At 64.7% G+C, this 17,138-nt stretch overlaps 1 protein-coding gene across 5 annotated transcripts in view; it reads right to left on the bottom strand.

Moving 5' to 3' along the window:
* The window catches only part of LOC101932345 (rho guanine nucleotide exchange factor 25), a 43,453-nt gene extending 28,568 nt beyond the window's left edge, over positions 1-14,885 (bottom strand). For 2 of the 5 annotated variants that reach the window (XM_065576628.1, XM_065576629.1), the window contains exons 1-2: positions 8,639-8,962; positions 5,045-5,225 (exon numbers count right to left, since the gene is read on the bottom strand). In XM_065576628.1, coding sequence (XP_065432700.1) covers positions 5,045-5,225; positions 8,639-8,734 — 277 coding nt within the window. In that variant the 5' untranslated portion in view covers positions 8,735-8,962. Of the gene's footprint in view, positions 1-3,381; positions 3,642-5,044; positions 5,226-8,638; positions 8,963-11,400; positions 11,495-14,659 lie in introns of those variants that run through there. The other 3 variants (XM_065576630.1, XM_065576631.1, XM_065576632.1) reach the window with 3 other exon arrangements.
* Positions 14,886-17,138: the final 2,253 nt, after the last annotated feature.

The following is a 17,138-nucleotide window of genomic DNA, read 5'->3' as shown; positions in this document are numbered from 1 at the left end:
CCTGCCAACATTTTTCCCATTACGTTCTGTTTATTTTAATGAGGCTGACAAAAAAATGTTGATTTTATTATTGTATAAACAGGCTGGGCCGGGGGGGTGCAGGCCCCGGGCGGGTGCAGGCCCCAGGCGGGAAGGGGGCTTGGGAGGAGGGGGCAGTACGATCTGCTTGGGTGGAAGAGAATTGGCCAGGGAGGGGGGGCAAGAGACCAGAGAACTCGGGATAGGGGGAGCCAGCTGGGGGGGGGACCTGGGGAGATCAGCTGGGGGAGGAGCCAAGGAGCTGGGGGGGCGGCAGCTGAGGGAGGAGCTGGGGGTGGGGTGGGGGTCATCTGGGGGAGGAGCCAGTGAGCTGGGGGAGGAGCCTGGGGGCTGTCAGCTGGGGGGGACACAGGGAGATCAGCTGGGGGAGGACCCCGGGCAGCCAGCCCCCACCCGCGGCTCCAGGCCCTGCTGCACCGGGCAGCCACAGAGCTTGGGAGGAACAGGACACTGCTGCTGACTCGGCGGGTTTGCCAGGGCGGGGGGGGGGGGGAGAGGCGGGGCTGTCTGTGCTGCCCCCCCCCCAGCTCATCCCTCCCACACAGAGCCCTCCCCGAGCATTGGGAGCCCAGCCCTGTGCTGGGGGGGGAACCCTGCGAGGGGAAGGAAACCGGGGGCTGGGGGGGGCAGCTGGGGGCTGTCCAGCAAGGCGTGAGGGGGCGTGTCTGGCCAGGGCTCGCATTGTCTGTGGGCATAACAGCTCCATTTCAGGGTGGGGGGTGGCACCGGAGAGACCAGGGGGGTCCCCAGGCCAAAGAGGGCAGCTGGGCGGGGGTGTGTGGGGGGGGACTGTGTCACCTTTGGCTGCTGCTGGCTAGCTCCACCCTAGGTCCTGCCCCAGGGCTGCCCCCGTCCCTGGCCATCAACCACGTCTCCCCGGGCCGCTCGGCTGACCAAGCCCCCATCACCCCACGGAGGGGTCGGACTCCTGCCAAACAATGCCAGCAGGAGCAACCCGCCAATAAGAACCCGATCTGGCGAGAGACCCTACAATAACAGAGCAGAGCCTGCAGCCCTGTGCCCTCCAGCAAGCTACCAACAACGGATCCCAGTCTGCCCAGTCCAGAGCTCCTGGGAGACCCTACAATAACAAACCAGTGTCTACAGCTGTAGCGCTGCAGAGAGACCCTACAATAATAAAGTAGCAGGCACAGCCCAGCACTCACGATCCCCTGACAATAGCAAGCCTCGCTCTGAGGAGACCCTACAATAACACACCAGTCTGGGTACAGCCACGCAACTCCAAGAAGACCCTACAATAACACACCAGCTGTGACTGGGGGCGGGGGAGAGAATTCTCAGTAACAAAAGAGAATTTCCATGCCCGGTTTCTGAGGGGACCCTCAAGCCTGAATGGGGGAGGGGTCTGCTGCGCTGGGTGCATCTGGGGGGTGGGGACAAGACAAAGTGTGGGCCTCAGGCAGGGGTTAGGGTAGCCATACACTGAGCAGAGCCCCACCCCGCTTCCAGAGCTGGGGATAGAACCCAGGAGTCCTGGCCCCCAACCCCACCCCCGCTCTAGACCACTAGACCCCACTGCCCTCCCAGAGTCAAGAATAGAACCCAGGAGTCCTGGGCTGAGAGCTGCCCCCTCTCTGCTCTCATCTATTTCTCTGCCATTAAGCAGGTGAAAGCCCCGCTTGGCGCAGCCAGTCGCCCGCCTGCAGAGGGAGAGGGCGCCAGGTGGAGGTTGAGGTCGGTGGGTATTGGGGGCGAGGGGACGTGGATGTCCCCTGACGGGCACTGGCTGGTGCCCCCTCCCCCCACACTGGGTCCCCAGCACCCCTACAGCCTGTCCTGCACCCAACACCGACCCAGGACACCCCCTGGCACCGAAACCCTCCCCGTGATTCCTAGCACTGGGACATCCCCCCTGCCACTGCCAGTGACCCAGGCCTGCGGGGAAGGGGCAGAGGTCCTGGCACTGGGGGCAGCTGGTCTGGCCAGCCAGGGGCGCTGTTGAGAGGATCCCCTGGGCTGGGGGCCATGAACACCACCACTGGGTGCATCTGGGGGGTGGGGACAAGACAGAGTGTGGGCCCCAGGCAAGGGTTGGTCTGGCCAGCCGGGTGAGCCCCAGAGCTGGGGCTAGAACCCAGGAGTCCTGGGCTCCCAGCCCCCACTGCTCTAACCCGCTAGCCCCCACTCCCCCCCAGACCTGGGGATAGAACCCAGGAGTCCTGGCCTCCCAGTCCCACCCCACCCCCACCTTTTGACCCAGAGCCAGGAATGGGACCCAGGAGTTTTATTACTCTGCCCCACGCTCCCAAACCTGCAGTGGGGGGACTGGGGGGGTCACACGGTCTCCCCCATCAGACACGTCGCTGGGGCCCGGAAGAAAAGTGCCAGAGGTTGGATCATGGAACAGAAAAGGACCCTTCCGGAGAAGGGGGGGGGGGGGCGTGGGGATGCTGCAGGACCCTCACCCCCAGCCTCAGCCCAACATGGGTAGCGCAGTGCAACTGAGCGGCTGGGACAGGGCACCCCCTACTGGCCCTTCTTGGAACTGCAGGGCAGTCTGGGCTCCAGGCCGAGGTGGAGCTCAGGGGGACACAGGGCTCCACCCCGAGCCCTGGGCAGATCCCTGGTCCTGGTGCAGGAGCCAAATTCCTGTTGTGGTGCAGGGCGAGGGGGCGCTGGGCCCCAGAGGGCAGGGGGCAAAGGGGTAAGAACCTGGGGTGCACAGACTGAGGGTCCCCTCCCTGCCCCCACCCTGGGGGGACCAATGCCTCCCCCCACCCCCCCAGCAGCCCCAGTGCAGGCAGTGGGAAATGAGCAAAGGCCACCGGGGCCAGAGTGGGGGTTCGCTCCCCACCAGGTCAGCAAGGCCTCAGGCTGGGGGACAGGGCAGGGCCGCGGCGCCGAGTGTGGAGCCGCGGGTGAGCTGGGCACCCCCCCCCCCTCCTCCAGGCAGACGGTGAATGGCCAGGACAGATGTTGGAGTCCGGGCACAGCATGTGCTCCCCTCCCCCAGACTGTGGGGTCTCCCCCCCCAGATACACCCTGGGCCACCCACACGCTCCCACCATGGAGACTCCAATCCACCCCGGGACCCAGCCCCTAACTCTGAGCGACGCACCGGTCCCCCTTCCCCCCCACGCCCCCGGGACTCCCCAGCTCTAAATCTGCCCGTCCCTCTTGGTCCAAACTTCGCCTGCCCCCTCCCCGTGCGCCCGCTGCCCCGCTGCGCCAACGGGGCAAGGCCATGGGGCATCTGCAGGCTGAGCCGGCTGCACCGTGGGCAGCTGCTACCCGCTGTGCCGTACCCCGGAGAGGTGCCCACAGGGGACAGCGCCCCGGTGCGGGGGGGAAGGGGGGCGTTGGGGGAGGGGAGTCACTGACCTCGCGCCCGGGCGTCACAGCAGCTGCACTTGGCGAGGACTTTGCGGAACAAGTGTTGGCAGGAGCAGCCCTGCTGGTGCCCCCCTTTCATGGTGCTGCCCGGCCGTGCTGGGCACCGGCGCCCGCTGCCCGAGAGGTGCCAGCCATAGACCGGGCAGCGGGGGGGGGCAGCGGGCGGCGGGAATCGGGGCACGGAGCCGGGGGGCCCAGGGCTCCTGCCCGCTGCACGCTCAGCGCTGGAATAACAGGGCTGGGGCTGGGGCTGAACTGAGCTGCCAGCGAGGAGGAGCCTGCGCTTTCCCTCCCCCCTCTCCATCCCTCCATCCCTCCCCGCCTCCATCCCTCCATCCCTCCCCCTCTCCCTGCCTCCATCCCTCGCTCCCTTGGGCTTCGGGCTCTTCCCAGCCCAGGCTGCAGCCAGACTGCAGAGGTGCAGGCCTGCAGCGGGGAGCGCCTGCCCTGGTGCTGGGCAGCCGAGGGTCCCGGGCGGGCCCCAGCTTGTGCCCCCGCCAAGGCCTGGCAGCTGCCTGCCCCCCTCCTCCAGTGAGGAGGCCACAGCCGAGATGTGGGGGGGAGCTCGTTATGGCCAAATCACCCCCCCACCCCAGGGGTGATGGGGGAGGGAGTGACTCCTTTGCCCCAGAGCAAGGGGGACTGAGCCCCAAGGCAGGGGGGCTGAAAGGTGCAATCGGACCCCCCCTCGGGGGAAAAACAGCAAGAGGCTTGTGTTGTCTGGATCGCCCCCCCCTCCCCAATATTAATCACTGGCTCCCCCAGGTTCACTGCGGGGGAGCCATCCATCTGCCCGCACCGCAGTGCCATCTGCTGCCCGTCGCCCCCCAGCCTGGGGTCGGAGCCAGCGCTTGAGTCACCGCCCAGAGCCTGGCACCGGCTCTGCCATTTCAGGGGCCACCGCTAGGGGTGAGGGACACGGGGGGAGGAGGGGGGCAGGGAAGTGGGGCACGACCCTGGATGCGCCTCACCCTCCGGCGCGGGCCCCACCCCACAGAACCTTCAAGACAAACCACAGGGGTCGTCTCTCAGACACCCCAGCGGCCCCCCAGCCCCACGCGAGCCACGTACCCATGCCCCCGGGTGTCTGTGCCAACCGGCCCGAGGGCACCGCGCACCTTACAGCTCAGCACCGGGAAGGGACGGTCACTGGCCTGGTCGGGGCTGCGGGGCTGTTCCCAGGGCATCTGGGGCTATGAGGCAGCCGTGGGGCCAGCCCCACACTGGGCTGGGATGTACCAGCTGAATGAGACTGGCTGGCACAGGGAATGGAGCAAGGGGCCTTTCCCCTTTAGGGGACACTGGCTCCCATCTGGCCCTGGGGCAGGATTGACAAATTCAGTGACCCCGGGTGAAAGAATTGGGGGGGGGGGGCTCAGCTCAACCTGTGGAGGAGGGGCAGACACAGCGTGAAAACCACTGGCACCAGCCGACCCCCTTACTGGCCGGCTGGGGCTGCACGAACCAAGGGGCCTGAGTGCCCCTCATGTGTGGGTCAGGCCAGGGTCCGGGGGTCGCTAATTCGTGCTCCTGGCGGCCACGGCCTCGGGGACGCAGCTGGGGGGGTTCTGAGCACCAGGTACAAGCCCCCGGCCAAGGCCCCAGAGCCCTGGGGGGCAGACAGGCCCAGGGGGACCGGAGCTGGCCTCACCTTCTTCTGAGGGGCAGGTGTCTGGGGACTGGTCCACGCCGTGGGGCTCCGGGGGGCCCGGTGCTGCTGGCCCGCTCGGGGGGTCCCCGTCATGCGGCACCCTGTTCCCTGCAGGGGCCTCGGAGCGGCCGTGCTCCGGCCGCATCTCGTCCCCCGGCCCCTCTGAGCACAGATCCGGCAGCTGGAAGGAAGGAAGGATAGACAGGTTGGAGGGGGTGGGGAGGGGCAGGCAGAAGCGCAGGGAGCCCTGCCGGAGAACAATGCTGGGTCCCCCCCCCAACCCTGCCGGTGCCCCTCACGCCCGCCTGTTCCAGCTGGAGGCAGACCCTGGGCACTGGCTTTGCTGACTTGTTTCCTGGCATTGCTGGAGCAGCCAAGGATTGGCACCGGCCCTGGCCCTACCCAGCCCCCCCTGCACCCTCACGGGGCGCTGTCACTGATCACTCCTCACCCTCTGCCACCGCTTCCTGCTCAGAGACTCCCCAGGCTGGGGCCAGCCCAGGGAGGGGTCCCCCGTTCGGATCCCCCGGAGGCGGAAAGAGGAGCTTGTTTCCTGCCAGACTGCCACCCACACAAGGGCTTGTTATTGTAGGGTCTCTAAGCGCTGGGTGTCATGCTCCGGTTTGTTATTGTAGGGTCACTCTAGTTTGTTATTGTAGGGTCTCTAAGCGCTGGGTGTCATGCTCTGGTTTGTTATTGTAGGGTCTCTAGGTGCTGGGTGTTATGCTCCGGTTTGTTATTGTAGGGTTGCTCTGGTTTGTTATTGTAGGGTCTCTAGGCGCTGGGTGTCATGCTCCGGTTTGTTATTGTAAGGTCCCTCTGGTTTGTTATTGTAGGGTCTCTAGGTGCTGGGTGTCATGCTCCGGTTTGTTATTGTAGAGTCGCTCTGGTTTGTTATTGTAGGGTCACTCTGGTTTGTTACTGTAGGGTTGTCCCTTTGTCTCCTGATATTTTAAAAAGAAAAATGTGTTTGGAAGCCTGGTCCAGAACCCCAACGCCTCCCCCCTGAGAAGGGCAGGGGGCTGTGAGCTCCTCTGATGGGGGGAGGGGTTGCCAGCTGATCTGGGGACGGGGCGGGGATGGGGCCGTGAGCTCCCCCGGAGCAGAGCCCTCCTGGAGACTCCCAGCACTGCAGCCCCCTGCCTTCGGCCGCTGCTCCTCCCTAATTCAGACGTGTTCCCTGAGCCTCAGCCCCTGCCCCGAATGCTCGGGGAGGGACAGGCTGGGGGTCAGCGACATGCGGAGAGGCAGGGGTGTCCCTGGCTTGAGATTCCTCCTCTTGAGTTACGTTTTAAAACGCTGCTAATACAGCAGCCATTGGAGCGCCTGCCATGTTGCATGAACAACCCTACGATAACAAACCAGCATGCACAGCCCCAGTGCTCCGAGAGACCCTACGATAACAAACCAGCATGCACAGCCCCAGTGCTCCGAGAGACCCTACGATAACAAACCAGCATGCACCCCCAGTCCCCCCAGAGACCCTACAATAACAAACCAGCATGCACAGCCCCAGTGCTCCGAGAGACCCTACAATAACAAACCAGCATGCACAGCCCCAGTGCTCCGAGAGACCCTACAATAACAAACCAGCATGTACCCCCAGTCCCCCCAGAGACCCTACAATAACAAACCAGCATGCACAGCCCCAGTGCTCCGAGAGACCCTACAATAACAAACCAGCATGCACAGCCCCAGTGCTCCGAGAGACCCTACAACAACAAACCAGCATGCACAGCCCCAGTGCTCTGAGAGACCCTACAATAACAAACCAGCATGCACAGCCCCAGTGCTCCGAGAGACCCTACAATAACAAACCAGCATGCACAGCCCCAGTGCTCCGAGAGACCCTACAACAACAAACCAGCATGCACAGCCCCAGTGCTCTGAGAGACCCTACAATAACAAACCAGCATGCACAGCCCCAGTGCTCCGAGAGACCCTACAATAACAAACCAGCATGCACAGCCCCAGTGCTCCGAGAGACCCTACGATAACAAACCAGCATGCACAGCCCCAGTGCTCTGAGAGACCCTACAATAACAAACCAGCATGCACCCCCACTCCCCCCAGAGACCCTACAATAACAAACCAGCATGCACAGCCCCAGTGCTCCGAGAGACCCTACAATAACAAACCAGCATGCACAGCCCCAGTGCTCCGAGAGACCCTACAACAACAAACCAGCATGCACAGCCCCAGTGCTCTGAGAGACCCTACAATAACAAACCAGCATGCACCCCCACTCCCCCCAGAGACCCTACAATAACAAACCAGCATGCACAGCCCCAGTGCTCCGAGAGACCCTACAATAACAAACCAGCATGCACAGCCCCAGTGCTCCGAGAGACCCTACAATAACAAACCAGCATGCACAGCCCCAGTGCTCCGAGAGACCCTACAATAACAAACCAGCATGCACAGCCCCAGTGCTCCGAGAGACCCTACAATAACAAACCAGCATGCACAGCCCCAGTGCTCCGAGAGACCCTACAATAACAAACCAGCATGCACAGCCCCAGTCCCCCCAAGAGACCCTACAATAACAAATAAGCGTGCACAGTCGAGAGACCCCACACTAACAAACCAGGCTGTCTGCAGTGCCTCAGCGGGAAGGCTCTGCAGGTGGGGTATTTATACTCCCCATCCCTGGGACTGTATCTGCCCCACACCAGGAAGCCTGTTTGCTGGGGTGGGGGGTGCAGCCTCTCCCTTGAAGCTCTGCTCTAACCAATCTCACCCCCTGCCCCCAGGAATGGAGCCTCCCGGCACCCACCCAGGGAAGGGGAGGGGGAGTTTGGCGGGATCCCTCTGCCCAACAGCCGGGAAACACCCTGTGAGCCGGAGAGGGGCAGCATCAAGGCCCCAAAAGCCTGCAGCCCCATGTGCCAGCACTGGGGGCACAGCCCCCTTAGTGACCCCCGCGCAGACCCCACAGCCAGCTCCACACGGCCTGCGTAATTCCTTCTGCACAGCCTCCCGGCCACCCTGCACAGCCGTCCCGCACAGGCCCCTCGAATGCCTCTGCAGAGACCCTCCGATTACCCCCACATGGCCCCCCCAACCACCCTGCACAACCACCCCAAACATACCCCCCAACTGCGCCTGCAGAGACCCCCCGATTACCCCCACATGGCCCCCCAGCCACCCTGCACAGCTGCCCGACTGCCCCCGCAGAGACCCCCCCCGATTACCCCCACATGGCCCCCCCAGCCACCCTGCACAGCCGCCTGACTGCCCCTGCAGAGACCCCCCCGATTACCCCCACATGGCCCTCCAGCCACCCTGCACAGCCGCCCGACTGCCCCTGCACAGACCCCCCCAAGCTCCCTTGCAGAGACCTCCCAATGGCCCCCATACAGACCCTCCAACTCCCTCTTCAGAGACCCCCCCAATTTTCCCTAGACTAACCCCCCATCACCCCAGCACAGAGCCCCCGACTGCCCCTGGGCACCTCCCCTGTCCGGCTGGCCCAGCGCAAACAGGGGACCCAGATGGTCCTGAATCCCCTGCACCAGCCCCACATGCTACCCAGAGATGTCATGTGCTCTGACACCCCCAGGAGCCGCCCCCGCCCCCATCCCAGGCCCTTACCCACTGCTGGCTGGGGAGGGCCATGGAGGTCAGGATATCGGCCATGGCCCCCAGCATCTGGTCCGTGCGCCCCGCTGCCTGCTGGGGGCCCTTCATGGCCTGGGGCCGGGGGCCCTACTCACACCTCGCTGCCCCCGACGGCTCCCTGCTCCAGCGCGAGGCTGGAGGCATCTGGGGGCAGCATGGGCGCCGGGCGGAGCCGCGGGCACCCTGCCCGTGTGGCAGCAGAGCGTGGCCGGGATTGCTAAACAGCGACGGATCCTGCGTGGCTCCGAGCCGAGGCCCCCGCCCCGGCCCCCCGCTCCACCGCAGCTACCATAACTTCTCTGCTACAAGCTGCTACCCTCCCTCGCCCCGCCACCACCCCTTATCTCCCGCCTCCTCCCTATCTGCTCCCCGGGCTTGGGAGAGCGCAGGGGCGGAGCGGGGGGGTGGGGTGGGGGAGCTGAGACCCCCAGGGCAGCGCTCAGAGTCAAGGGGAGCTCAGCGGCAGGGCTGCCTTTGGAATAAAAGAGGGGCTGGTGGTCTAGAAACCAGGGTCTAGAAGTCACTGGGCCCAGCGGTGCCGGGGGCCACAAACCGCCGGGGCCAGCGGTGCCGGGGGCTAGAAACCGCCGGGGCAGCGGTGCCGGGGGCTAGAAACCGCCGGGGCCAGCGGTGCCAGGGGCTAGAAACCGCCGGGGCCAGCGGTGCCGGGGGCTAGAAACCGCTGGGGCTAGTGGTGCAGGGAGCTAGAAACCGCCGGGGGCCAGTGGTGCCGGGGGCTAGAAACCGCTGGGGCTAGTGGTGCAGGGAGCTAGAAACCGCCGGGAGCCAGTGGTGCCGGGGGCTAAAAACCACCAGGCCCAGCGGTGCCAGGGGCTAGAAACCGCCGGGCCCAGCGATGCCTTGGCACAAATGAAGCACTGCTCAGCGGCATCGCTGCTCTGGCTGGGAGGGCAAAGGGTAGCGCAGGATGGTCCAATCCGGCTCAGGCTAGTCCCACGTGAGGCCAGCTCGGCCCAGCCCCAGGCTGCGGGGGGGGGGGGGGGGGTCTGGAGGGTCTCTCTTTTAGTGCCCCCAGGGCAGCTGCAGACTCAGCCCCGCGGGTGTCCTGGGCTCCACTGGGGATGGGGCAGATGGGGATGGAGCTGGTTCCAGGCCAAGGGGAGGAGCCCGCGGGGTGGTGGAGTGGAGGGCGAGGGGGCAGGGTATGGAGAGGCTCAGGCCGTTGACTGTGCCCTAGAGAGAAATGTCCTGGCAGCGCTGCAGGGCAGAGAGCCCCAGTTGGCTCCCTGTTCCCCCATAGCCCTGTGATTACGGTCCGGGACTCCCACAGAGTCAGGGGCATCCCGCTGCCCCCTATAGGCCAGTAATTACGGTCGGGGACTCCCCCAGAGTCAGGGGCATCCCGCTGCCCCCTATAGCCCAATAATTACGGTCGGGGGCTCCCCCAGTCAGGGCCATCCTCCTGCCCCCTATAGCCCAGTAATTACGGTCGGGGGCTCCCCCAGTCAGGGCCATCCTCCTGCCCCCTATAGCCCAGTAATTACGGTCAGGGGCTCCCCCACAGTCAGGGGCATCCCGCTGCCCCGTATAGCCCAGTAATTACGGTCGGGGGTTCCCCCAGAGGCAGGGGCATCCCGCTGCCCCGTATAGCCCAGTAATTACGGTCAGGGGCTCCCCCAGAGGCAGGGGCATCCCGCTGCCCCGTATAGCCCAGTAATTACGGTCAGGGGTTCCCCCAGAGGCAGGGCCATCCCGCTGCCCCCTATAGCCCAGTAATTACGGTCAGGGGCTCCCCCAGAGGCAGGGCCATCCCGCTGCCCCCTATAGCCCAGTAATTACGGTCGGGGACTCCCCTGGGACGTTCGTTTCCTGCCATTTCTCTCCCACTTTCCAAAGTCAAAACACATTTTTGGAGCCCGAGCTCGGAGGAGCCGCAGCCAGAGCCCCTCCCCCATCCCCCATCCCCCCGCCACGCAGGACCTTCCCTCCAGCCTCCTGCCCCTCCCCCAGCCTCCCCGCCCACGCCACGCAGGACTTTCCCCCATCCCTCTGCCCTGCCCCTCCCCCATGCCCCCGCCCACAGAACCTTCCCCCCATCCCTCTGCTCTGCCACGCCCCTCCCAGCCCCCGCCACGCTGGAGCCTCCCCCCCCATCCTCCTGCCCCTCCTACCCTACCCCCCTGTGGCCACGCGGGACCCCTGCCTCCCACCCCCCACCTGGCATGCAGGACTATGCTCCGTGTCGTCCCCCCACCCACGGGCCCCGTCACACCCTCAACTCTTCCCCCCCCCCCCCACCATGCAGGACCCACACACAGGCTCCCGCCCCACCCACTTTGGAGTCCTCTGTCCCTCTCATTCATGCCAGCCGCCTTTCCCCCCCCCCCGAGCCCCTTGCTGCTTCCCCCTCCCCTGCACAGACACCCCCTCCCCACTGATGGCAGTTTGCTGCTGTACCCCTCATGCCCCCCAACCGCTTCCAAATTCTCCCTCCTCCGAATGAGCCTAGAGGGAGCCCTGAGCACCCAGCTCCTGCAGGAGACACTCAGCCCATGGGAACTCGCCTCCCCCTCCCTGCCTGCTGGTATGTTATTGTAGGGTCTCCTGGGGCTGACCATGCTAGTATGTTATTGTAGGGCTGCTTGGGGCTGGATTCCTCCCCCTGCAAGAGCTGACAAGCTGCTCCCTCCATGGGGATGTTAGCCACAGCGGCCCCTGTCCCCGGTGACGGAGAGCCCTAGACCCTGGAGAGGGACCCAGGCACTCAAACCCACCTGGGCTGCGTCTCCTGGCTGGCAGCAGCAAAGCCCCCGGCCGGCTCCTTCCTGGGCCGCACAAGGCCTGAGCCTGCAGCTTTCCAGCCGGGAACTGCAGCTCAACATGAATAATTTACTGCGCTCCAGCGCGCCGGAATAGGCGGCTCTGTGCTGGGGGAGGTGGGGGGCTGACCCTGCCCACGCTCACACCCTCCTGCCAAGCTAGGTGTGCAGGAGCCCGGCTGTCTCAGCGCCCTCCCCTGGCTCAGCCACGCCCAGAGGGGAAGGCAAGTGCTGAAAATGCAGCTGCCTCTGGGGCGGAACAGCCCCACAGTAACAGGCTAGGGCAGGAAACCTGCAGCGTCCAGGCCACGCGAGCAGCCTGAGCTGGGATTTAGCCAGGAGGCTATGGCCCAGCTCCTGGGACCGTCAGGAAGGAGGCGGGGTTTGATTTTCCACCATGCTGGGTGCAGCGGGGGGTCAGAATGGGACAGAGGTGAGACCCCTCTGCACAGCACCCCCCGTGCCGAGGCCAGCCCTGGCTCCAAGGAGAGCCCCCGCTCCAGTTTTGCAGTGCCCCGTGTGCTCTTTGCAGCCTCCCAGCCAAGGGGTAACCGGGTCTGGCCCTGCTCAGCTGATGAGCCCAGCCAGGGTTCCGGGCCATGGCACCGTGCCCGCCGGGCGCGAGACTGCCCCGGACCCTCTTGGCCAATCGGCATCCAACTCACGGTCAGCGACCCGCACGCAGAAAGCTTTTTATAACCACCGTTGAGGTATTTATAGCGCCAGCTTGTCTGCCGCGGAGCCCTGCCAACCTCACCCCGGCAGTGCCCTTCTCTCCCCAACCCCCACCCCAGCCCGCCTGCCCCACTGCAGAAAGGATTAATCCCACCATCGCCCTCCCCTCCCAGCCGGGGGCAGCTGGCCTTGCCCTGCGGCCCAGTCGCTAAAATCAACCCCCCCGAACCTTGTTTGCCCCAGGCCAGCTCCTGCCAAGCAATGGGGCAGGGCAAGGGAGCCGGGCGGTACAAAGTCAGGGCAGGCTGGGCCGAGGTGAGAGGCCATGGGGGCATTTAGACACCCCCCCCCTTGATGCCCGAGTGGCCCCAGCAAGTACAAAGGGGAATTAGAACCACTTTGAGGGGGTATAAATGGCTGGAAGATGGGCAGAGGCGCACAGTTGGTGCCAGCTGGGTACGTCCATGTGGGGTGGGAGGGAGGGATGGCTAGCGAGTCTGGGGGGGATAGAGGGGTCTGGATAAGGAGAGATGCGGTGTGGGGGAGGAGAGATGGCTAGAAGGGTGTGTGGGCAGGTGGGTGGGGGTGGGGATGGCTGGATGGGCAGCGGGTTGTGAGGGGATGGATAGAGGAAGGGAGGAGTGGGTGTGGATGGATGGATGGAAAGATGTGTGTGGGGATGGATGGATGGATGGACGGAGGCGTGGGTGGGTGGATGGATGGAGGGGTGTGTGGGGGTGGATGGATTAACTGGGGTGGGGGAGATGGATGGAGGGGTGTGTGGGTGGACGGATGGAGGGATGTCGGGAGGTGGATGGATGGATGAATTGGGGTGTGTGGGGGTGGGTGGCTGGATGGACGGACACAGGTGTGTGTGGATGGATGGATAGACAGAGGACTGTGTGGGGATGGATGGATGGACACGGGTGTGTGGGGATGGATAGATGAATTGGGGGGTGTGGGGGATGGATGGTTAGAGGGGCGTGGGGATGGATGGATGGACGGACACAGGACTGTGTGGGGATGGATGGATGAATTGGGGTATGTGGGGGAAAGGATGGTTGGAGGAGTATGGGGGTGGATGGGTGGACGGACACAGGGGTGTGGGGATGGATGAATGGGGGGGAGGTGTGTGTGTAGATGGATGGATGAATGGGTGTGTGTGTGAGGGGGGATGGACGAACGGACTGACACAGGGGTGTGTAGGGGTGGATGGACGAACGGACAGACACAGGGGTGTGTAGGGATGGATGAATGTGTGTGTGTGTGAGGGTGGATGGACGAACGGACGGACACAGGGGTGTGTGTGTGAGGGTGGATGGACAAACAGACTGACACAGGGGTGTGTGGGGATGGATGAATGGGTGTGTGTGTGAGGGTGGATGGACGAACGGACAGACACAGGGGTGTGTGGGGATGGATGAATGGGTGTGTGTGTGAGGGTGGATGGACGAACGGACTGACACAAGGGTGTGTAGGGGTGGATGGACTGACTGACAGACCCCCTGACCTCCGGTTTCCCAGCAGCCCTTTGATCTCTTTCCAGAGATTTTTGCGCCTGGTGTCTGGTTTGGGGCGGGGGACGCTGTTGCATGGATCTCTGGGGCCGGCACCGGCCCAGACCCTGCACCTTCTGCCCTGGCCGGGGCTGAGACGAACGGGCCGGCTGGAGAGGCACCAGGGGGCAGGGGGACAGGCCGGGCGCGTGCGTGAGGAAGGGACTCCATGTCCCCAGGGCTTGGCCTTGGCAAACAGGGCCCGGACCAGGCCAGAGGGCGTGGCGAGGGATGAATGGGCAGCGGGGCGTGAGTGGGGGGCACAGGCGGCGAGGCCAGGGGGGCACAGGCGGCGAGGCCAGGGGCCCGCAGCGAGCAGGAGCCGCAGTGCCGGGTGATGTGCATGGCCATCCCCAGCTCCAGAGCCCCCAGGCCACAATGGGCCGGAGCTGAAGTCCCAACCCACGGCCCCCTGCCCGCGCCCCGCCATGGAGCTCCCTGGGCTGGGCAGGCAGTAGGGGTCGCCCTGCCCCCTCCCTGGGCCTGGGAGTGAGGTGAATGGGGCTCCCGGCTCCACCCATCTCTATTCCCTGGGGCTGGAATTGGGGGGCCAAGGTCCCAGAGCTTACAGAGGGATTTTGGTGGGGAGGGGTAGCAGCCAGTGCCCGCCCTCCGCCCGTGTCAGGGCATGGGGCATAGATCAGCACCCAGACACCCCAGGGGTGGGATGAGCCCAGCTGGGCAGTGGGGAATCTGCCCCCCAGTCCCTATCTGGCTGGGACCAGCTGGCCAAGAGCAGGGGGTGGAACTGAGCACCTGGCCTGTGCCGTGGGGCTGAGGTGCCCTCAGGCACCGGTCTGTGGGCAGAGGGGTCCAGCTGGCCCGGTTTAGCTTGGCCCGCCCACTGGGGTTGTCTGTTACACCAGTGATCTTCGTCCTCCTGGGCTCACACCGGTGCCACCGTCTCCAAGAGGCTTGGGGCAGGGGACCCCACATTGGACCCCGCCCCCCGCGAAGCCCCAGCACCATCGTGAGGAACATACCGTTAGCCCAGTGGGGACACTGAGGCACAGAGCTGGGGGGTGACATGCCCAAAGGCAGCAGCAGCAGCTCAGGGCCAGAGCTGAGGATAGAACCCAGATATCCCGGCTCCCAGACCCCCTGCTCTAACCACTAGGAGCAGCTGAAGGAGTTCCCAGGGGCCTGGCCGGTGCCGGAGCAGAGCCTGTCCTTGAGGCAAGGCGGGGAGGAAATGCTCCGAGCCCCCCAGGGCTGCAGGAGGAGCAGCCTATATTTAGCCCCTTCCCATCCCAGAGGCTCCTCCATCACCTTCCCATACTTGGCCATTTCCCTGTCATTGGAGACCGATGGGGGCCCCCCTCCTCCCCGGTCGGCTGGCTCCAGAGTCCAGCCCGCAGCTGGGGGGGGGGGGGGATTCATTGTGGGCACCGTGGGGAGGAGACGGATGCTCCATCCTGGGGGTGGGGGGGTTCCAACCCCAGACCAAAGGTGCAGGGAGGTGCCCAGCCCACGGCCATCTGAGACATGCTGTTTGTGGTGAGGAAGTGGGGTGGAGTAGTTAGAGCAAGGGATGGGCTCGGAGCCAGGACTCCTGGGTTCTGTTCCCAGCTCTGGGAGGGGAGTGGGGTCCAGTGGGTTAGAAGCGGGGGGGCTGGGAGCCAGGACTCCTGGGTTGTTCCCAGCTCTGGGAGGGGAGTGGGGTCCAGTGGGTTAGAAGCAGGGGGGCTGGGAGCCAGGATTCCTGGGTTCTGTTCCCAGCTCTGGGAGGGGAGTGGGGTCCAGTGGTTAGAGCGTGGGGTGGGGGTGGCTGAGAGCCAGGACTCCTGGGTTCCACCCCTGTGTCCTAGTCGCATCCCCTCCTGCTGCTTCCTTTTCTCCCGGCGTAACGAGGGGCAACCCCAGGGGTGGCTCCACTTTTTCTTCTTGACAGTCACCCCCCGCCCCCCCCATGGCCCCTTTAGAGCCACAAGCCGGACGTCCAGGTGCTGGGGGGGGGGGCGGAATTCCAACCCAGGCCAGAGCCCACCAGGCGAATGGTTTAGTCTGAGCCTAGTCAGAGAACTCGGGTTCCCCTGCCCAGCTCGACAGACGAGCTGGTTCTCGCCAGCCTTGCTCCCACTGCTCGGGGAGCTGGATTACCTCCGGTGACGCATCTCCACCACAGTGGCACAGCTCCAGCGGTGCCGGGGCAGCGCAGCCACAGCCCGCATCAGCCTCAGTTTCCCCTCCCAGCCCGTGAGCTCTCGGCGGCAGGGCCTGCACCTCTCTATACCGATCAACGTGGGAATGGATATTTCAGCCCGGCCGGCCTTTCTGAGAGTCCCCAGCTTTCAAATCCTCTCTATGGCTGGCCGGTGTCGGCATGGGGCAGAGGGCCCCATGGGGGCAGCAGTTGGGGCCCAGGGCCCCAGATAGGCCCAGGGCAATGAGGAAATCCTGCCCCAGGGCACGCGGGAGTGAGAAGGGGCCCTCAGAACAGAGAGGAGCAACCATGCGGCTAGCTGAGGCTGCTGGAGGCCAGAGCCCATCACACAGCCTGGTGCTGGCTGCGTTTCCCGTGCCCATCTAGAGTCTCTGGTCTGGTACGGAGATTGGAGGCTTGTGGGTCAGCCCTGCCTGTTTGTACAGCACCTAGCACAAACGATGCGGGGGCATGCCGGGGGCTCCCAGCGCTACCGTAATACACCTAATAAATAATGCACAGTGCCTAGCACAAACGGTGCGGGGCCATGCCGGGGGCTCCCAGCGCTATCGTAATATACCTAATAAATAACGCACAGCACCTAGCACAGTGGGTGCGGGGCCATGCCAGGGGCTCCCAGCGCTACCGTAATACACCTAATAAATAACGCACAGCGCCTAGCACAAACGGTGCGGGGCCATGCCGGGGGCTCCCAGCGCTACCGTAATACACCTAATAAATAATGCACAGCGCCTAGCACAAACGGTGCGGGGCCATGCCGGGGGCTCCCAGCGCTACCGTAATGCACCTAATAAATAACGCACAGCGCCTAGCACAGTGGGTGCGGGGCCATGCCGGGGGCTCCCAGCGCTACCGTAATGCACCTAATAAATAACGCACAGCACCTAGCACAGTGGGTGCGGGGCCATGCCAGGGGCTCCCAGCGCTACCGTAATGCACCTAATAAATAATGCACAGCGCCTAGCACAAACGGTGCGGGGCCATGACTGGGGCGAAGCGTTACTGTAATACACATCGATAATAGCAGCCCTGCAACTCCCAGAAAGCCAGCACCAGGCGGCCTCGGGCAACCTTATCCTCAATAATTGCAGCAGAAGCCCTCCCCCCGCGGCCCCCGGCACCGGGCTCGGCAAGGGGGCTGCAGACGTGTTGCATACTTTTATTCAACCAAAGCTACAGAATCCAGGACAGACAGGTCGGGGGCCGAGCAACTCAGTTTCTCCTCGTTTTTTAACCAGCAACCTCCCCCTCCCCATCCCCCCGTGGAGAGACACGGGCCCCATCCTCCCCGGGGCGGC

This window comes from Chrysemys picta, chromosome 22 (genome assembly GCF_011386835.1).
Source record: "Chrysemys picta bellii isolate R12L10 chromosome 22, ASM1138683v2, whole genome shotgun sequence".
In the NCBI taxonomy this organism is placed as follows: Eukaryota; Metazoa; Chordata; order Testudines; family Emydidae; genus Chrysemys; species Chrysemys picta.
This window is presented reverse-complemented; position numbering and strand designations above follow the sequence as displayed.